This window comes from Natrix helvetica (assembly GCF_964273705.1).
Source record: "Natrix helvetica genome assembly, chromosome: 2".
Lineage (NCBI taxonomy): Eukaryota > Metazoa > Chordata > Lepidosauria > Squamata > Natricidae > Natrix > Natrix helvetica.
The window spans coordinates 52581983-52605075 of NC_138552.1; the positions used below are offsets into that span (position 1 = coordinate 52581983).

The 23093-nt window shown below is 35.9% G+C and overlaps 1 protein-coding gene across 1 annotated transcript in view; it reads right to left on the reverse strand.

Moving 5' to 3' along the window:
• Positions 1–4584: 4584 nt before the first annotated feature.
• MCC (MCC regulator of WNT signaling pathway) overlaps positions 4585–23093 on the reverse strand; it is a 217727-nt gene continuing 199218 nt past the window's right edge. The window contains exons 15-19 of the mRNA XM_081943823.1: positions 19895–20129; positions 19422–19628; positions 18258–18355; positions 11115–11237; positions 4585–10824 (exon numbers count right to left, since the gene is read on the reverse strand). Of these exons, the coding sequence (XP_081799949.1) occupies positions 10644–10824; positions 11115–11237; positions 18258–18355; positions 19422–19628; positions 19895–20129 (844 nt within the window). The 3' untranslated portion in view covers positions 4585–10643. The remainder of the gene's footprint in view (positions 10825–11114; positions 11238–18257; positions 18356–19421; positions 19629–19894; positions 20130–23093) is intronic.

Below are 23093 nucleotides of genomic sequence, written 5' to 3' on the forward strand. Positions count from 1 at the left end.
AGCCTTACTGTGACAGTTTGGATTCACAGTATTCACTGAGGTTTCTGAAATTTAACTAGAATAGGCTTGAAAGTTAACCATAGCCCATTTGCTTGCAAAATTCCTGTAATATACAGCTTCCCTTGTTAAAGGATCATAAAGTGAAATTGACATATAACTATCATATCGTAAGCCTCTTCTTCATAACAGCAAAATAGGTGCAGATTAATTCCCAAGTAAATTCAGTTTTCTTTATTGATCATTTTGCAAATAATTGAATTACAGACTAACCTAGTGGCTATATGCCTGCTTACTGCATTCAGCGTTTTTCATAACATGAAGTTAATTGGTTTTGCATATCTGTTAAAAGTAAGATAGTTGAAAAACTGGTGACGAAGATGCCATATTCTTTTGTTTAATCTTCATCTGTGAAAATAATTTTTTGGTCAGTATTTAATGCAGGTTGAATAAAAGTGCCTAATTTGCTAACTTCTCAATCACTGAAAATTGGATTTTCAGGCTGCTAGTGCCAATATTCTTCTGATGTGTACCTTGATTTCCAGGAATGTTACTGTTTTATGCTGCTTCCTTTGTGTGATGCCATTAATAAGGAACTTTGGCACAGTTAAGTGTATTTTGAACATGAGGTGCTTAAGTGAAATATTAGCAATGTGAGATTAATTTTCCTAGGTAAAGTAACTTTTATAGGGCACACATTCTTTTCTTTTGAATATAGAAAATGTTTTCTGTTTTGCAGAGAATAATTTCTTAAGAAAATCCAGTGACTGACTACTACTTTATTGAGGGCTTCCCAGGGACTCTTAAGACTAATTTTGGTTTATTAACCTAGCCTTAATACAGGTGGCAAATTAGCATGCATGTGCAATAATTATCACTTTTACCAGATATTGTACATGGCTGTATTTCTTAATTTGACCTTATCATGTCTTAAAGTATGGAAAATAAATTAATAGTTCCTGGGTGCCCTGCACTGTGAACATTTCAGATTGTTTACCTCTTCAGTTAGTAATTATGTTTTTTTTTATTTTTTGCAAAGAGCTTAAATATTATACTCACATATTCTAAAATGCAGGCATATGGTTTTCATAGGTTTCTATATATCAATGAAGAAAAGACAATTCATTGGCTGTAACTGATTCTTGTTTCTCTAATGGGGCATTTTAAAGGATGAAAAACAAATGATCTGTGAATGAATCTGAACTCATCTCCATAAAAAAAAAATACCGTTTGATTGTTGGATTCTGCACTGCTGTTTAGCAGAGGACATGGCAATTAGTAATTTGCCTTACTTAATTGAATTATTAAGTATGTCCACTTGAATCTTTAAAGTTCAAGTTAAGTCTGCTATAAAAACAGACTGTAAAATCATCTTTGGAGAGTGTTTCTATGTGTATTCTTAGTAAAGGTTTTGTTATTGAGCTTTGTCTATTCTGTTACAGATATATTTTGTGTGGCATGGAGTTCCATATATTTCTTTAGATGCTGTTGAAATGTTCGAAGAAAACAGATTGAGAGAAATATTCCAGCTTCAATTGTTCTTCATTTTTTGCTTGGATTTATAGGCTAAATTTAAGGAGAATTTTAATAGATTTGTTTTACAATTGTGCATGTTTGTTTCAGTTTAAACTTTATTTTGTTTCCAAGGCTGTCCAATATATAATGTATGTATCACACAGTCAAGTGATGTATTAATATAACTTTTTACCCGGTTTTTGGTTATTATCACAAAGTAGCAAGTACCGAATGCGTTAATGAATACGTGCTTAAAGCAGCTTTTGACATTTTTAATCTAGAGGTGATAGTGTAAGTGCCTCTCTTGTTTTTTCATTGCTGCCAGCCTGAAATTGATCAATGACATTCTGTGTGGTAGCAGTGTTGCCTTGGACGCTATTTTAAATTTCAGATCAAACATTTTGTGAGCTTTTTCTGGTTAGATGTGTAGTTTTTGATTTTCTATGCTAGATGAAGTATGTGGAACACAAATATTTTTGTAGTTATGAATCATGAAGCACTCAGTTCAGATGTTCTGCTCCTGCTTTCTTATATTTGAATTCTCATACGTACATTTAACCATGTGCACTGTGAAGGCTTCCTTATAGGAAAGCTGCCTATTACTAAAACTGAAATGAGGTTTTCTTGTTCAAGAAGCAGGGATTTAACTTAAATTCCTACTATATGCTGAAAACACTGATGTCCCCAATGCTTGTATTCAGTATACATTTCATTAGTTCCTCCAAGTATATTTGTCAGAAATGGTGCAAGAAGATCCCATTTTTCTTATCCGGTTCTTGAAAAGACCTGTGTTTTTATGGGTTTTGAAGTACACATCCAGCATTTAGTATCACCAGAGAATCAGCCTTTTGCTTCAGCGATCAGGATTCACCAATCAAAATTTGTTCCATATATGATCCAGGAGATTTTGGACTTTCCTTAAGCAACAGTATCGCATATTATATGGCAGCGTTTTTTTAAAAACAAGGGATGTTTCCAAAGTAATTATGTATGTGAAAAAAGTTTCTAAGGCAGGTTTGTATGTGTGTGTTGGGGGTGGAGGTGGATGAAAATACTGCTGGACACACACACGTTTTTTGGTGTGATAAAAGTAATTATAATTTGGTTAAGAAACATTATAAATGAGAACTAAAATGAACCTGTAATTTTAGAAAAATAAAGTGCATTTTGGAGTCCTGTTTTGAAACGAGTTTTTCTGAAATTGTTTTGTTAATGTAATTTAATGTTATGTAAAAAATAGCTTTTTGCAACATATTGTAAAATGTTGTAAAATCATTTTTTCTATTGGTAAATCAGTTAAATAGTCCAGTGTCGTAAAATGAATATTCAGTATGCATTGTGATTTATTTCTAGAAAATGTAAAAATCTTTCTATAATGGCAAATATATCAGTGGAAATATAAATTTGATGTCCAAATTAGTTTTTCTTTTTACCAGTTAGTTTATTCTTTAAAGACCAATCTTAATCCACGGTAGTGAGTGGTCTCTCAAAAATGCTAAAGTGTTTTTGTTTTTAAATAAAGCAATTGTTAATATTCACTGTTATATAGTATAAAACAATGACACTGCAATAGTAATAGCTTGTTTTTGATATGGCAATTAAAATTATTACAAAAAATGCAGTAGTTAGTGGGTAATAAGAAACCATTTGGGAATTTGGATTATTATTTCATAGTGGTCTAATATATTTAGTTTAAATATCTTTACTGCTTGACAAGACCTATGGAAGATTTGAGGCAATGGACACTGCAGATTTTTGCAATCATTAATTCTAGTTGTTTTACCATTTTTAACAGCAAGAAAATTTGGTCCTGACCAAAGTGAGAAACAGTGGGGTTGGTTAGCAGAGTATTTCTTCCATTATATGTTAGAGGGATTTTTTTCCATTTATATATTTAAAATAAACCAAGATTATCTTTGAAATATAATCAGATGCCAAGTATCTAATGTGTATAGTTTTGTATGTTCACCAAGATAATTTGTACTTTGAAAAGAAACATCTATAAGAATGGGACTTGTGGTAACAAATAATTTGAAATACTATGTTTGTGAACTGCAAGACTGTAGTATGTTGTTTGGGCTTTATAACTGACATATTGCATAGAAACTGCAACTAACATTTACATACATTAAATGATAGCAGTATTTAAATTGTAAACCATCTTCTCAAGCATCTTGCTCTTAACAGGGAGTTTCAATGAACTTAGGTTGCATTGCCACTAGTGTCTTTATTATTTTCTGGATCATCTTATATGTTTTCCATTTATATATTTAAAATAAATCAAAATTGTCTTTAAAATGATAGATGCCAAGTATGCAATGTGTATGGTTTTGTGTGTTCACCAAGGTGTATTTCGAAAAGAAACAACTGTAATGTTGCTACATTTAGCTGAACTTGCTCAGAAATTTTCCTGGATTATGAACTGTCTTATTCTTGATTGCAGGATGCCTTCCTGCTCAACAGGAAGATCACATATTTTGCAATAAGATATACAATAGAAGCTATTTTTTCAAGCATTTTATCCTGTATTGGTTTTAAAAAGTCCCATATTCTCTATTTAGTGGCTAAATACATTTCTAAAGTGATGTTATATAAGAAATACATTATTATGCACCATTCTTGTATGGCATTAAACAATTATCAGTCACAACTCTCATCTAAACAAATGTAAAGTGGAAGGTGATCTTAAGTTGGATATCCTCAACCCTCAAAATTCCCAAGCTAGCACTGAAGTCTGCATAGCCGGAATAGGCTAAGATTGGTGGATGGTGGTTTAGAAAACATTCCAAGTGGCATGGAAAGGAGAGCTATAAAATACCAGTCTCCAACTTTTCTGAACCAGCAGTGGTGGGGTAAGGGGGAGATGCAGTTTTGCATGCATGAACTCGGCTTGACTCCTGAAGCTCAACACTGGGCTGTGGCCCAAGGGGTTGGAGACCCTTGCTATAAAATATTCCTACATATAGAATAGCTTCAGCTTGAGAAACATTTTATTCTCCCCCCCCACCCAAAAAAAAACCATCCAGGGCTTTTTACAAAAAAAAAAAACCCAGCAAAATATATGAAAGTAATCTGTAAAAAAGAAGATTGAATGCCTTTTTAGCATTAAAATTTTATTCAGAATATAAGAACATTTATAAAAGTGTTGTAAATGTCTCTGTATAAATAACTACAGTTTGTACAATTCTATATCAAATAAACACAAATGGCTATTTTACAGCATCTAAAAAAACAGAATGAGAAAAACCAATGAAAATGGTGGTTTTTCAACAAAAAATCATCAATATAAACAGGAACAATACTGACATTTAATTTAAAAATGTGCTTGCTCTGTTTTGAAAATAACAATACATTCAAGCTGGTGTAAAAATCACGCCTTGAAAAAGTAACAGAAATAACATTCTGCACAATAGGTCAGATGCGCCAATTTCTAGAAGCCTGTTTTAACAGTGTAACTTATATCATGAAATAAGCTTTTGCTTAATAGACAGAATGGATATTAACTCTATTGCGATGGTGAATCTATTCTAGCATGTCTGCCAGCTTTAGCAAAACCAAGATACTGCATGTGAAAGTTTTTGCTCAGGTAACGCCACTGATGGAATGCTGGAGGAGGTGCAGATTTCTCTTATCTGACTGACATTTGGGAACTTCAGAAAGAAAATGGCAAGATTGCTGCATTCTTTTCATTTGGCAGGATCTTCTGCTGGCTGAAAAGCCATCAATTCAAGGAATCCAATTTGCATAAATTTAAATTAGGGCTCTCCTGTCCACCTAGCAGGTCGAAAACATGCAAATGTGAGTAGATTAATAGGGGCCACTTTGGTGGGACGGTAACAGATTTCCGTGCACCTTTGGTGTATAGCCATACTGGCCACAAGACCACAGAAAACGCCTTAGGACAATGCTGGCTCCCTTGGCTAAAAAATGGAGATGAGCCCTGAGCCCTAGAGTCGGACATGGCTGCACAGGGAAACCTTTACCTTTAGAGTAGGGCTACCATATCTCTGGCAAAAATCCAGACTAGACGGCAGTTAAGCTTTCTGTATCTCTTGCTGCCATCTGTTAGTCAGGTGGATTGTTCAAATCCAGATGCAGTGCTTCCAGTTGATCTAACTTGTGATTAATTTTTTTAAAATTCTTACTAAATATAATTCAGTTATTTCTTATTCAGAGCCATTAACATGCTCAAATAAAGTATGTCAAATTAAAGCACTCAGACTGGGTAGATAACTCGAAAGCCCTTTAATGCTTGTTGAATCAATGCTGCCATAGCCAAATTTGGAATGAAATACCATGAAGGTTTGTAGTGAACTGTTTTAAGTTAACATTCTTTCATAACTCTACTGGGATATGGAGTAATGGTTTTAATTTATAAGTGCTGACGATCACTTTTGCCTGTAGGGACAGAGGCTAGTGCTAGTCAGTGTATTTTATTTATGTATGTCCTGATCAAATGATTCGTTAGCAACACAAGGCTGACTCTGGTTTTCTGAGCAAGACTATGGAAACTAACTGCCAAATTAGATCAGGATAATTCATGCTATTGGCCTCTATGTTGTCATTTCCAAATTAACCAGCATTCTATAATCTACATGCAAACAAAAACTAGTTTGTTTTACTGACATTCTCATCATATTTGGTTACTGTGGATTTTTTTGTTATAGCCACCCAAATTCTATTCTGATATTATGGAAATTGTAAAAAAAAAAATGCAACCAAAGATCTAATGCAAGAACTATATGTAATGAACTATATTTTCTCACCTGAGTGGGTTTACTAAAGCTTGGGGGTACTAAAGCTATTACTTTATCTTGGGATAAAAATGTGATAGCGTTGCTTAAGGATGTCTTGAAGTTGCAAATGCCTATTTTGTAAGAACATTTCATAAGAAAATTCATACATTCTTATGTTTAATGGTTAGCGGGGTCATCAATCCTTGGCATTTAATATTCGAATGCACCATTTCAGTCAATCTACATAATGTGGTCTATCCAGCCAGCAAGAAAACAGATAAAAAGCAGTTAGCTCTTGTAACAGATGATGGAATCAAAAGAATCTGACACCAACAACTGTGGATAAAAAAACTAAAAGCCTAGATAAGGCGGTTTGAACAATGTTACAACTGGTATCAAAAGCAGTAAATCCAGAAAAACCTGCCAGTGTGATCTATTATCTATGTCAAAGGATGACAATAGCCCTAGAGCAGAGAAAGCATGCTTACCTTTGAGAGAGAGGAAAATAAATGCTTGCCTATGCAGGAAATGAACAACACAATAAAAAAAGTCTGCTAGAAGACATTGGTACATAGAGGCACTCTAATATCTACAGGAGCTCTCAGTGGTTAACTTTCAAACATGCAATTATAGCTATGCTGATCAAAGACTAGCTTCCTTGCTGATTTGCTTAGTTTGGCAGAAAGTTTTGATGCGGTAGTGTTGGAAAATGAAGGCCACACCACATCGGTTGATCAATGTATTCCTCTTATTCTGATAGTGCATTTGCTGTAGCTTTGCTGGGATTCATCTGAACTCCAATTGAATCATGGAATCCTAGGGAAGGTCCCCGGAAAGGGCCTGTAGGTCTTCTAGTCCAACCCCGTGCTAAAACAGGACTAAGTAAGCTGAACACAGGAATGTACATAAACTTCCATTTTCCTCATCCTGTATGCATGTTGCCACCTAGTTCTTCACATATTCATTAGGACAATGTGCAACACTGAAATGTATTAATTGTATTAGAAGGCAGATGTAGGAAAGCTGTAGGGAATGAGGTGCAGGCCAAAACATTCCAATCCTTATTTAGTTGCAACCAATTTGTTATTTCTTCTTAGCTGACATACATACAAGCTTGCCTACATTAGTGTAGTAAAGGATTCTGTGAAGTCGGATAACTAAAGCTCCTTTTGCTTCTCTTTCATTGGCCAAAAAATTACTTAATGATTACTAAAGAATGGAAGTGAAAAAGTACTAAGTTACAAATCTTTTGTTCAGACTATTTACTCCCTTTCCATAGATGAAGCTGATTTGATGTGAACTATAGCCTTAGCTATTATTTCTCTTCAATTTAAGCTTTATACTCAATATACAAATTCAGCTTCCTTAAATATAGTTTGATGTGGTACACAAGCTGAAAATAGACAAATTTTGAAATAAATATATTTTGAAAGGCTTGATGTATAGTATTCAGTATGCATTTCTAAGCGGTTACATGATTAAGCTGCAGCTTGCCATCCTCCACAGTGGCAGTTCAAATGTCAGATTTGTATTTCCTTGTTACAAGTCTCACCTTATTTTAAAAAGTGCTTTGAACCATACCTTATGGAAAAATAGCTAAATGGCATGTCAGTTAAAATAGGTTAAGAATTATAAGTAAAGTATGGAATGTATAATGTAGTTCACAGTACAATTCTGAAAATTTCTAACTACGGTAGATAGAAAAAAAAAGAGTGAATGAAATAAATTACTTCCACGTACCAGAAGTACATATTTTTCAAATTAGCAATTTCTAATAAGAATTATTGCTAATCCAAAAACAAATTAAAATGATTGAGAATGATTGAGACAATTAGACTACCCTAAGTACAATGGTAAAATACTGTCACAAAAAATGCTAAATCGTGCAAATTTTAAAATGGGACTGAATAATCTTTTTTTCAGAAGTATTTGTGGTTTACAATTTGTGAAAAGAAAAGGAACCAAAGAGATGAATTCCCCTCACTTTTTACTATATTTTCCATGAAAAATCTTGCTTATAAATATCTGATTTGCTTGGATAATGGAGTTGGTGTAGTTTTGCCTAACAATCACAGCATTTATTGTAAAACAGATGTACTATGTTGAAAAATGCCAAGCAGGAAAAAGGCAAGAAAACTGGCCCAAATGAAGTCTAATGTGAATAAGTTGCAGAGCAATACCCTGGGTGTCACATGGAGATGGAGAGAATCATGGGCGAAGGATATCACAGTCAACATCTGCCATGACCATGTTGGTGAGCAGGCGGCCATTTTTCTCTATTGGATGAAAAAGATGGAATTAATCAATGGGGTGTTTTTCTTCCCTATCCTTCCCCCCCCCCCCCAAACCTGTCATAGAGATCAGCTCAGATACTCATGAGGCAAGAGCTTCCTGCATAGTACAGGAGCAGGGATAGGACACTCTGCGTTTTTAAAACTACACTTTTGGAAATGGCAATCTGGAATGTTCTGTCTATACCAAATTCAAATGCACAGGGTTTATTTTAAATAAATTTTACATGGTTCTTATTTTGGACAACTCCAAGTTGAAATAATGTTTCTAAGTAATAGCTAACCTGGTTCATTTGAAAACATGGTTAGGTAAAAGAGAGGAGCAAGAAAAATTTCAGTTTGATTGAAAAAGGTATTAAATTGCCTACAAAGATGAAATGAAAGAACACTCAAAAGACTAAGAAGAGATTGATAGGACTATTGGTCTTATTGTAGTCTTTCGAAGAATCAGTACAAGGAGAGACCATTCTAAGAGGAAGGCACCACAGCACAGCATCTGCCACGATTGAGGATTATCCTTAAAAGATTAATGTCCAATATCTATACAGCAGACTAAAGAAAAAGAATTATTGCTGTGCTTATGCTATATCACAAAAGAAAAATAGAATAGAAAGACAATTCAATTTTAAAAGGCTTTAAAATCTAAGGGAGATGATACTGCATTCTCTTGTAATTCTAATTGATACAGTTTACTGAGCTAAGTAGACAGTATTAGCATCATAACTGATCCCCGCTGGAAATGTTCCCATAACATTTACGTTCTTTTACTCAGGCACATTCCTTAACATTTTATGCTGGTTTCAATCAGAAAATAAAAAAGTAAAAGGAGCAAGGTAGAATTTTGTTATTTTGGAAATAACAAAATGAATTGTAGTTTCTATAGTTTTATGGATCTCTCACATAAGATCCTACAAACACCATTCTAGAGTATTTTGCAACACCCAAGTAATTTATATACGGAGTGCAAAGGATTAGACATTGTCCAGCAATATACTCCTTCGTCTCTTTTATAAATGCCTAACTGCTACACACAACCTCTTATTTGTGATGGATAGCAGCAGTGAAATAGCTTGTCTTTTGATAATAGACGAGTGTTTCCCAAACTGATGAATTCTGGGAGATGAAGCCCATACATCTTACAATTGCCATATTTGAGAAATACTGTACTAGATGGTTAGTCTCAGAATTGCCATGAATTCTATTCCCATGACTGATTGATGTGGCCAACTGCAGGTTTACTAAACCATGCAACAGGATATTTCTGGGGCATTTTCAGTGGGCACATCCTAAAAATGGCACTGCAGTATCAGACAGAAAAATAGTTATAGTGTGAAAGAAGTTATTCCAGTTGGTTTGACATATAATTCTTTCATTGCCCATATTCTTACTGCTATTTAATGAGAAGCAAAAAGCTAGAACTAATTTAGTCTTCAAAAGCTCAATTTAAAACCACCTTTCCACTATATCTTCCTTTTGATATGAGTTACAACAGCTATTTAGCAACTTATACCTTCATCACTACAATAACTATATGTGCAGTACTTATTGTGATTTCCCATCACTTGAAAAAGCAAGAGTAAAATCCAATTGTATGCTAAGGCTTGATCTGCTGTGTACCTAGAGGCTGGCTACAGATACCTGCTTTGCATTATAAGGGAGAATGCAGAATGAACGACAAAAGAAAAGGGGAAAAGAAATGCTATTATACAAATGATACCTATGAGTGCACTGGTGTTCCAGCATTGCTTCATTGTTATGGTATACTCCAAAGAGAGCGTTCAACAATTAAGAGAAGAGGAATATACTTTACTTATACAAATTCGAAATTTATAAGAGAATCTGTAACAATATCAGTAAAACTATTACATTGGAAATGTGATAAACTGATACATTTACCATCAGGCACTGATAATGCTCAATTATACAAAAACATTAGTTTGGGGGCTCCTGCCCATGGCTGTGTATTGTTGAAGTTGCAATCTCACTATGAGGTACTGATCTCCAACTTTGCCTGGTTTGTATCAATTCACAACTACTATCTCAATGAGTCTTGTAAAGAGTCATTTTTGTAATGGCACATTGATTTAAAGAAAACTAATCTCTCTTAAAGGGATGTTTCATTGGTATGGGGTCTTGAGTTCTCTTCTTCCAGCAAAGCAATTCTTTGTTTGAGCATTCTAACTTGAGTCTCATGTCTTTCCACCATTGCCATCATCTGGGATTCCAGTTTCTTCAGTTTGTTTTGGTGCTTCTTCTTTGCTTTCTCATAGGCAGCAACAAGGTTACTATGGAACACATAGAAAACATAGGTCAATATAGTCATACCTACACATTCATTCTGATTGGCAGCATCTTAAATGATTATTGACTTGTTGACATAGGCAGGATCTCCACACCAACTTTTCAATCCCAGTTGGCTACACAGCTCAGCTCTGCTCTGAATCTTAAATCCAACACTCTGCTAGTGCATTGACAGTCATGTATATTCCATATAGTGATTCATAGCAAGTGTAACCAAAATCGTGAATTTAGCTCAACATACAGTATGTTGCCATTGACTGAAGGAACTCGTTACCTGTTTGCTCTTTTCAAGTCATTAACGAATTCTGCAGACTGCTGATGCCGAATTTCGCTGCTCTTAGTTAGTCTTTCTAAGGCACTCACCAACTCCTGCACTCTGCCTTTCAGTTTCTTTTCTCTGGAAAGTACAAAGCAAATGATGTACTCAGGGCAAATAAGTTGAACAAACTCTTATTTATCATCTGCAATCTGAGTGACATGGATTATTCCGGAAGCATGAAAGCCACAGCAATACTGGTGGGGTTCATATGTTATTTAACTTATTGACTGAGGTTTGCAGCTGCATAAAGGGCTGACAGCATGGACCATTTTCCTGTGATGCAGATCTCAATACTATTATATAACAACAATAATATTGTTGCAAATGACTACTGCTGGAGGACTGCCCATACTGAGTCCAAATGATATTCACAAGCAGGACTCTAATGAGTCACTCCAAGGCTATTTCAGTATGGAAGATGCTGCTGCTATTAAATTCTATTACTAATTGCTAACACAATTGCTTTTCTAATAACTGGTAAAATTGGCTGTAAAAGTATGCCCTTATTTTAGGAAAATTAATAAGGTTTATGTGGCTGCCCATGTATGTAGCACCACCCTGCACAGTTTATAAACAATACATGGAAAAGCCAGCATCCCCCAAAGCAATACAACCCTCACATCCAACAAACCACCTTTCTTGGCTCAGACCACACTACACCCAAAGGCTTGTGGAAAAAGCCAGGTCTACAAGGCTTTTCAGAAGACTGAATATCAGAAGGGGAGATCCAAATATATATATATTAACAATATATATGTAATAATAGCTATGCTTAAATGGATGCTTAATAATCATAATAATTTTATACATGTATATTGGACTGATGATACTAATAATGGAAAAGCATGCAATTGAAAATTATTAGAGAATGTTATTAATGCTAAAATATTAGAATGACTTAGAATAGGATATAAAAATACTTTATTATTTGATATATTGAAGATATAATGAATCGTAATATAAATGGATACATATTTAGAATACCTTGTTTAAAATGGAGAAACAATAGTGATAACCAAACAAATGAAGTATAATAATAATGTATACAAAGATATTTGATTGACAATATGTGAATTTTGATAAAGCTCAAGTGATGATTATGGAAAGGACGCAGAAAGACCTTGTAACCAATTGACACACTGTACGTGGTTGAAGAGGTTTTTATGTTATATGTTTTGTTTGTGTTTGTTTGAAAATAAAAAAAAAAATATTATAAAAAAAAGTGATATTACTGTCCAGTTTCCATGAAAATGCCCCAAAATATAGCTGCTTTGTCAAAATAAATAAAAGCTTGGTCCTAAACTTATTAAAAGATAGCATTCAGATTACTTTCTTATTGTCGTCTTTATTTCTTTGAAAACGTTGATTTGTAACAATGAATGGCTACAACAAGACAGCAGAGCAATATTGAAAAAAAAATCTATGAACCCCCATCATTTTCAAAGAGCCAGGACAATGTTTGTACATTATCCGTTAACTTTTTATTTACAACTGCAGCCTTAATCTGGCCTCAGGGTGGCACTGCCTACAATGCTCAAAACCAAGCGTGCTGCCCTTTCTAGTAAATTTCAGTTGAGCAACAGATATTTTAAAGGAGTGCTTCTTCAACAATGTTGTCATCACCAATCAACCTGTAAAGCGAGTTTTCTAAGGAGGTGAACCTCTATTAATGAAATGAGAGCGAAGGAGGCAGACTAAAAACACTATCTTATCTGGGTCAGAGACTGATCTAATTTAACTGAAGGGCAGGGTTTAATCCATGGTTTAATAGCACATATGGCTGATTTGGAAGAACAGCATGGGAGCTACTTCTAAGGAGGAGCTTTTGCATGTATTAAGGATACAATGCTTTCAAGAATTCAACAAGGAGGCTGAAGGATCCTGTGCTTGGGTTGGATCAAAACCAAATACAGTTATCGATGGAATCTGGCACCTTGCTTCATTCGGCAGCCAGATCACGCCAAGAGCTTTTAGGACTATTCAAGCCAACATAAATATAACTTCTCCATAACTCCTAGCAGAACACATGGAGGTCAGAAAAAGTACAGAGTAGAGCTGTACTAGCTGTTTGTTCAAATCAATATCTGAAGAGATTATCTATACCCACACTGAACAGAGAAACTGCACTAAACTGAAACAGGTCCATTTGAGCTCAGAATCATCACCAGTGGGCAGCATTTCTCTAGGGTCAGAAAAAGATTTGCCACCAGTCCCTCAAAATGCTAGAAATTAAAGCTGTCTGGAAATAATCTGGCCAGGCGCCCCTTCCAAGTTCTGCTCTGACAGGTAACCGGTAACAAAAATGATGAAAGGAATTTAAAAAGTAATACTAATATTAATGGAATTTGCATGTAACTACAAGGAACATCATTTCCATTAATGACATCCTTTTTTATATTTGTTGGGAATCTACAGTCCAAAAACTATGTAAATATTCAATTTTATATTTTAAAAATTCTTCATGCGTACCCTATAATTCTTAGAAAAGAAATATTAATTTCAATTTTGACCTTACCTTTCCATATAATGCTTTTTATCTTTTTATACTTCATTACACTTTTTATTCATTTACTGCTTCTATTAGAATTTAGTCCTCCTTATCCTTCGCTAATGAATAGAGACTTCTGTTAATGTTTCACAAGTGGCATCAAAAGTTTTCATGCTATTAAAGAATCATATGCTGTTCAATTTCTGAAAGGCACCAAATTATTTATATGATAGAAAAGTGGTATACACAGCTAGTCCTTGTTCAGCAATCATAATTGAAGCCCACAACTCACTTGTAAAGCAATTGCTAACTGAACATGACTGTGCATGTGATTTTACTTCGACTTTCCTATGCTTTACAGAGCTGTGTAGGTCACAAATGTGATTTTTTTCCTGCCATTTATTTTTCATCACCTTATTAATTGCACACAGTCACTGTATGGCACTGTAGGCAGTTGTTAAACATGAACTACCTGTAAACTGACAGAATTCATCAGTAACATCTTTCTTTTCAATGGAGAATTAAAAGCTACTCAACATACTTTTCGTTAAACATTAGTTTATAGTTGAAAAAAAGAAATGGATGAGGTAGCCTTAAGTTTCATCCCTTGATTTCATTTATTTGTTGTGGCCAATGTCAATCTAATATTGAGTTCCCCCCACACTATCTCTCCTTCCCTCTTCCTTGCCTTTTTGGCACCCTGCATAGCATTTCTACAGATAAAGAAGCTGGAGGACTCTGCTACCACTGCCAGCTGACCTTCCTCATCGTCTTTACCTTCCTCCTTGCCCGATCCAACCCCAGCCTGGTCTGGGAGATGCAATCTGTCCTATGGCCAAAGCCCTGCAAAGCTCTCCAGCCCAAGTCCAGGCCAGTTCAGCCAAACGACCACAGGGACCCTGAGCAGTGGCAGTGCTTCCTTCCCCTTCCCATGGGGCTGCTTTGCAGGTAGGAACTCCCAAAGCAGAATCCATGGCCCACCCAGGGACCAGAGGGGGAATGGAACTGCAGCTGTGCTCACTCCACAACTTTCTCCACATGTCCTGCAGCTGCCCATTTTCCACTTGCTTATGCCTTGCCTTTATAGTGCAAAGACCGGAGAGCTGCTTTAAAGCAGCAGTGAGCAGAAAGACTCGCAGGTTGGTGGTGGCTCTTTGTAAAGGTAAACAAAACCAGGACAAGCAGAAGCTTCTGTGGGTGGCAGTTTGCAGTAGAACTTTTGCACCTGGGTGGCAAGTAGGTCCAGGCCAAGTTGACACAACCTTTTCACGCATGGAAGGCAGGTGAGCATGATCCCTGGCTGGCAGCAGTGTGAGATTGCTAAAGTAGGGCAACAACATTTTCAAATCTGATTCAGGATTTCAATTGCTTTAATTTTTCTGTATGAGAGCATGCTAGTTAAATAGAATTTTTCAGTATTCTGAGATCTGACCTGCAGAACTAACATTGAAAACTATTGTACTGTTTATCTGGTTGCTAAATTCTTTAATTGTAGTATTGAGTAGCTTTTTAAAATGATACATATTGTCTCATGCACAACTATGTGTAACATGGATAGAGAGGTCCTTTAATCTTATCTGTTTCAAAGGTTTTTAATCCATTCCTTGCTCTCATGAATTTTTAATAGAATCCTAGAAATATGATACAATAATCCTTTTCCCTTCCTAAAAAACCCGTCTCTATTAGATCATTTTACTCTCCGTTCTGCCTATGTATGATTATTCCCTATAGGATATTTCGCTCATTCCTCTTCCCTGTGGAGTAACTGCTCTTCTGTGTTCCTGACCTGTTAGTGAATTTATAAAGCCCAATGTATAAAAAAGAAACACCAAAGCCTGCAGCTCTCATCTAAGACTGTGGAAGAAAGCTTACTTGTTCTCAAGAAACAATGCTATACTTAACACTCATGCCAAAATAATCCTATTTTTAGTACATGTTATTATTTTAGGATAGGCAAGTGGTACTATCTATTATTTTACAAAGCACCTATTGTCAAATTTGGGGATGTGATCTGGTATAAGTGGTTTGGAGGTGCAAAATCTTATAATTTAATGTCTAAATACCTCCCATGAGAAAAGCTGTGTAAGAATAAAGGTGAAGGTTTCCCTCGCACATATGTGCTAGTCGTTCCCGACTCTAGGGGGCGGTGCTCATCTCCGTTTCAAAGCCGAAGAGCCAGCACTGTCCGAAGACGTCTCCGTGGTCATGTAGACAGCATGACTAAATGTCGAAGGTGCATAGAACGCTGTTACCTTCCCACCAAAGATGGTTCCTATTTTTCTACTTGTATTTTTACGTTCTTTCGAACTGCTAGTTTGACAGAAGCTGGGACAAGTAATGGGAGCTCATTCCGTTACACAGTGCTAGGGATTCGAACCACCAATCTTTCTGATTGACATGGCAGCATCTTAGCCACCGTATCCCTTGTGTAAGAATACTATTTAGATAAGCACAAACACACTGCAGCAACATCAGAAAAAGGAAATAGATCCTCCATGTAACATCTTCCGACAAAATGGATATCCACATTAGGATAACTTAGAATATGTACATTGCTATAACTATAATATTTTCTTTGCTTGCAAGGAAAGCAGGTCTTGGTCACAAAAAGAGTTAGATTTCTAACAGTCTTCCCTAATTCCTGAACAAGTTGCATGGCCCTCCATTGCAAATACCAAAGACACTGCAATAGCCTGGGGACTCTTGAAAGTGCCACTGAATTAGACTTGACTCAGTTCTTCCAAAAATATTCCAGTAGTCTTTTTGATCTTCTCCGTCCATCTTAACTGTTGGCTTCTTCTCCTACTTTCTATAACCTTGTCAAGCATAGTAGTTTTTTTTTTAAAAAAGAAAATTTATCATCTATCACAGTGATGGCTAACCTTTTTGTCCTCGCCTGCCAAAAATGCCTGTGCACATGCCCACTCCCATAATGCAATGTACGCGTGATACCGTCCTGTGTGCCCCGCCCCCTGGGCATGCACGCACGACCCCCTGTGCCTGGTTTTGGGCCTAGCAGGCCTCCCTGAATCCTCCTGGGACCAAAAATGGGGTACACTCCCCCTGCATCACACACACACCTGCATGTGTGCATGAGCCCTTACACATGTGCGCGCATCTCTCACATGCACGGCAGAGACCCCAAAATCAGCTGGTCAGCAGGAGGTGCATGTGCGATGGATCTGAGCTGGGGCGATGGCTCATGTGCCTGCAGAGGGCTCCGCGTGCCACCTGTGGCACACGTGCCATAGGTTCGCCATCACAGATCTTTCATAATAGGGGTTCCATTGGTAAACAAGCAAAACAAGGAAGAATCAGTTTTGGTCTAAGGCTACAGGGTTGGTTCTTCTTGCAGACCGTGGTACTAGAGAGTCCTTAAGCTTGCTCACTGATATTATGTCTGCCTTAGTAACCCAGGAATTTTACTTTCTATTTTTATTTCCATAAGGCTAACAGTGGTGCTATATACTTAACATCTCAGCCTATTGTGCTTCCAGCTGACATCTCTTCTAACCCTACCACTTCTTTTATCATTCTCAACCTAAACCAATGTTATACAGAAAGTTTAGAAGGGGCTCAGACCATTCATCAACAGAATAGAAACAAATTTGATGTGATAGCAGAAGTCAGCAAAAGAAAAACTGAATTAAAATATGAAGCCTACAGAGAAAAAATCTAGGGGAAATCCCACCACCACCACCACCAATATCTCTGGGAGAGGCAGTTTGAAATGCTTCCGATTGTTCCATTCTAAGCTCCTCTCTCCAGATTGCATGCCCAGACAGGATCTGGATCAGTTCTTCCCTACTTAAGCTTCACTGACAGGCAGATGTTCCTGTGAGGAGACAATCTTTGAATAAAGGTAGCTGCTAAACAAGGACTACTTGTAGTAACAATGGAGCTGTCCAGGGGTTACAGGAGTTACATGGCATACCAATATTAGTATGAGCATATCAGCAACTTTCTCACCCTTCTAGCTGCAACAATCAAAGTTATCAGCATGACAGCTAAAAACATCAAACTGCTGGCAAGTAGTTCCTTTATGCTCTTAAGAGTAATAAAATGGTTGACTGGATTGCCTGCTATAATGCACAGCACAGTAACATAATTAAATTGTTTTGCTCTGGCCAGAATTAGAAAGCAATTTAGGAGAACTGTCAAGATTTTTGTGATAGGAAGTACTGCTGATATTCTCTTTTTTTCATTTAGTTATTTCCAGTATTACTGTTAATATGAAACTTGGCTTTTTATTCTTATGGGGAATCTAAACTAACAGAGATAATTCTAGAATGCCATTTCTAAATTTGCCATGTCTCTCTCATAATTTTTGATTAGCATAGTCACACCTACTCTGTCCTCTAGAGTTTTCATGTGTGTTGTAAGAATTAACAGCAATAATTAATCTGCTGGCTTATAGATATTGTAAAAACCTGAGGGACATGCAGATGAGCATTTTAGAATATGAAATGAGAAAATGGATACTTCAAAAACGACATAATTGCAGAACAGTGAGAACATCTGAGTAATTTAAAGGCCGCTATAAACTCACAGATTTATTAGCACCTTTTTGCTCGGCAAAGGTAGGGGGGGGGAGAACACATCTCGCTTACCGTCTGAGGGCATTTGCCAATTCTGTAGTCAGCTCACTTTCATTGCAAGATTTGAGCTCAGTTAGTGTTAATGATGCTGATGTGCCATCTGTGCACTCCTGCAAATTAAACCAAGACAAGGTAGGATTACCTTGCATAAATCCAGGCACATTTTAAAGTTTATAGTAATCATAAAAACATATCTTTATTATCAGGCTATCAGTCACTGGGCTCCATTTTAACCTCTTTCAAGGACACAGTCTTTCCAAATAAAAACAGCATAGCACGTACCCAAAAAAATGTAATAAAATAGTAAGAGCTTTCAAAATACCTATCCACAAATGCCTTTAAAACTTAAAAGACAACACAAATTGATTTAAATCCTCTTAAAGATAGCATGCACAAAATCCTCCATGTACTATAGGGAAGTAATATCACAAAATAGGGACTAGCAGAGAAAAGCTCCTATTGTTAGTACTGAGTTTTATGCACCTTGGAAGTGCGTTGGTAAGCAAACTTCCAATGTTGATCTTATAAATATGCATAGCTGCATATGGATATAGGTAGTTCCCCATACTAAAAGAGCAAAGATACAACTTTAAATTGATCCATAATGAATTAGCAACCATTGCAGCAAAAGGATTGATGCAATATTACCTACAGTTTTCAAGAACAAAATTTCTTCCCCCTTCAAGCATTTGATAATTGATTTGGAACAAATTTGAATAAGCCTATCTCTTACCATCCAAATATATACAGGGAGTCCTCGACTCACATCCACAACTGATCCCAACATTTCCATTGCTAAGCAAGATAATTGTTAAGTAAGTTGTGCCCCATTTTATGACCTTTCTTATACGACAGTTGTTAATCAAATCACTGGCATTATTAAGTGAATCATATAATTGTAAAACTAATCTGGCTTTCCCATTGACTTTTCTTGTTTGAAGCCAGCTGGGAAGGTTACAAATGGTGATCACAATATCCCAGGACAGTGCAACTACCATAAGAACATGCCAGTTGCCAAGTGCCCAAACTTTGATCATGTGACCATGGGCTTGCTGCAATGATTGTAAGTGTGAAAAACGGTCATCAGTCCCGTTTTTCAGTGCTGTTGAAACAGCTTTGAACAGCCACTAAACAAATGATTGTAAGTCAAGGACTACCTGTATGACAGTAACTCACCCTACTTGACTTGTCTTTGTTGCTGCTACTAGTTGAGCTCAGCGATCTCATTCTCTGTTCTTTTTGCTCTTCTACTTCTGACTTTAGGTGCTCAATGTGGACCAGATATGCTTGTTCCTGAGCTTCTCGACTGCTCAGCTTCAACTCGAGAGCTTTCTTCTCTTTTTCTAGCAAGTACAGCTGTGCTTTCAGCTCTGCCATTTCTTCCTGTTGGGGGAGACAGCAGAATATCAGCGTAGTAGGTCAGATCAACAGAATGATCTGCATAACTAGCAGTTATGCAGTATTCCGTATCTGATAAGATGTGTTCTTCCTAATCTTAGGTACAAAGCATATGTCTATTTTGTGTTCTATAGTTCACTGGGTTGAATTGTTGTTTAAAAATAAACTGATCTTACATAAAAATATTGCAGCTATAGATTAAAATCAAGATATCAAGATTGCCTTGCCTGATACATCATTACATAAAATACCTTCATTGCCATGAGTTCCTGCATAAGTACAGCGTTTTCTAGATCCAATCTTTGGCTGTCTCCACGAGGCTTGACATCATAACTGAGGGGGTCAATATGGATACTCTCCAGCTCCAGCATGGTTAATTTAATAGCTGCTCTATCATTTTTTAGCTGTTGGATGTAGTCCTTCAATCTCTGCTCATCCTCCTTTGTGAACTCTGTATCACAGCTGCTTGCTGTTGAACTAGTAGTACTTAGAAAAAAAAGGGAAAACACATTTAGGAAAATATGTCTAATGTGTGCATAAAAATAAAAAAATAACAAAAACATGTATCTGTGTACTATAGATATTGATAAATTGCTTTTTCAGTAAAACAGTGCTAAGAGTCAATTAATAACTTAATTGATGGTTTAAGATTTTTGGAATGATTTTTTAAGTTAGATTACACAAAAGTGGGCTTGATAGAATATTTGCCAAAAGGGAAACCAAGCAGTTTACCACTTCGTCATCTTTAACTACATGCTATAATCAGTATGACCTGTACTCCGCTATGATCTAAAGCCAGAAATATTTGATTTTCACATTTTATAATTGTAATTTATTATTTTATTTATATCCTGCCTTTAGCTATATAAGCCCACTGTCAATTTTTATGCAGTATTATCTCAAATTAGAACACTCAAACAATCTTATCCTGATTGTGCATGTTATGATTATAAATAAATGTTTATATGTTCCAGAATTTCTAGATAGCTGTTATTTCTCTGTTATTTGCCTTTCTAGTCATCCAAGAAAAAAGATTTGTAGAGGTTAATTGTGATTCTTCTATTCATTCCTTAACATTCACTGTTAAACATAATTATACTGTCACCAAAAAGAGACAGAAACAATTCCACATTTTCTACAAGCTTGTGCAGAAACTATGTTGTCTCCTGAGGACCTGTAATCAGCTGATGGGTAAGGGTTAAGTCATCCATTAGCTCTGCCTGTCTGGAATGCTGGATGATCTCAGTTATCAGCAAGGGAATAAATCATTTTCTGCATTGGGCTGCAATATTCTTCCATCCATTTTAGACAAAGAGAAAAAAGATAGACTTACCACATGAATAGTTTCTGTAGCCATACTTAACATGACTTTATAGTCTCTTTTTCATTCCATTAAACTCAAAATTGTCTTTATATTTTAAAGAAGTTATCAAATAAACAGCTTGCCAGTCTTCTAAAGATTTCCAAGCATGTTTATCCTAGAAGTTACAGAAAGTATTGGCAAAGTACAAAGAACTCCCTGAGCTATTCTTTCCATGTAGTAACATCATATCCTCCAAATTTCACCAGTGAGCTAACAAATCAATTTATTTATTTATTTTAAAATTCCCTTTGCCTTCATTGATAATTGAGAATGGTGTAAATATGCATGTCTATGAAGATTATCAGACATCCCAATCATGGTTGTCTCAAAGGTAGTGGTGGATTAAAGCTCACTAGTGCCCTAAGCATTTACACATCTTGGTGCTCCTCCTTTGCACAAACTGTACAAATCTTCATTGTTTTTTTTTTTCTATCTCAACTTTGTTGTGCCCCTTTTGGCCCTGGTGCCCTAAGCATGTACTTAGTCTGCTTAATGGTTAATATACCACTACCCAAAGGTGTTTTTCAAAAGGCAACGGGGTTTTCTTTGTTTTTCCATGGTTTCACTCCTCTTCCAAGAAGCTTTTTCAAGGTTCTTTAGTGTCTTTTCAGTGCCTTTTGAAAAGCACCTTTGGGTATAGATATGGAGTTTTATGCAGAATTTTAGGCTCCTATATACTTCAACCAATCTTGAGGTGAATAAAGGGGACACAACTACAGTACAAAGTTAACATCAACTTTCTGCAAGTTCACTGTTTATATGCTATTGTCTACAGATTTAAAGTAAGAAAACTATGATTATGGCATGCAGAAATTCAGACCTTTCTGTCAATACTTTTTAACATCTTTAAATAGAAATAATGTCAACTAAATGCAAAGGTATGTGTATTCAATTCTCAGTAGAGGGTTTGAACCCCATTGAATAACAACTGGCTCAGGAAGTAATTGAAATACTATTTGATCAGGAATATCCACATTTTTGCCTACAACTGTACTTTCTCTTTAAAAATATATAGGCTTGAACGCCTCTGATTTTCCTCAAAAGTTTCTGAAACTTTTCATAGAGGGGGGGGGAGAGGGAGGAAGAGAGATATCAAAAGAACAGAGAAGCCCCATGCCCAATTAATATCACATTCCATAAAACTTTCTGAAAACTTAATAGATCGTTTATGCTCAAAAGTGTTCCTTTGGATCTCATATTTAGGTCTTCATAAAATCTATTATCATATCCAACTAAAACATCTGAAAACTTGTAGTATGGTTTCTTGCCATTTTGAGATACTATAGTGAAAAACCGAAGTTATATTTAACATACCTTTTAAAAAGACCTCTATCATCAACACCTAGGAAAATCCTAGCTCTGCCCAATGATATGCCTTCAACCATACTGGAGTCCACTGGAATTGGGTGGATTTCTGCTTTTAGCTTACAGAAGATGAGCTATTACTAGCAATGCTAGAAATCTTCCTTTAGAAGCACCGAACTATTAATCACTGACAATTACCATATATTTGGTAATTAAATTCCATTTATAGCACATTTTAAAAGTCAATAAATTTGCATATACAAGATACATAATCATCAATTCTGAGATTATCTTGTCATGCTTGTGCAGATCGGATGTGGTAGAAAACTTACGAGAATAACTGAACTTTTACATTTCAGTTAAATGGATCACTAGGAAAGTAAACCTATTGTATTATGTGTCTACGCATCACAACTATCAATAGACAAAAATATAGTCTAAATGCCCAGGAATATGTAAAAATAACCAAGTTGGATTAAAAATTTGAGCAACTTCTTAAAACTTGCATATTTCCATAAGGATTTTAATGGTGTTTTAACTTATAAGCCACTCAGAATCACTTATACAATGAGATAGATGGGGCATTAATTTCATCAATCAAACCAATTTAAGCCTTAGGCCATGCATACATGCCTATTACAAATGTAGCCTGGATACTTCTCTCATAATGTTCTGTATTCTGGTTTTATATTCTTATATCTGTGTTTAAATGTAAGAGTTTAACAATCCTGTAATTGAGTTTTAATCCCAGCAGCAGAACTGGGGATGGGAGGAACTTGATT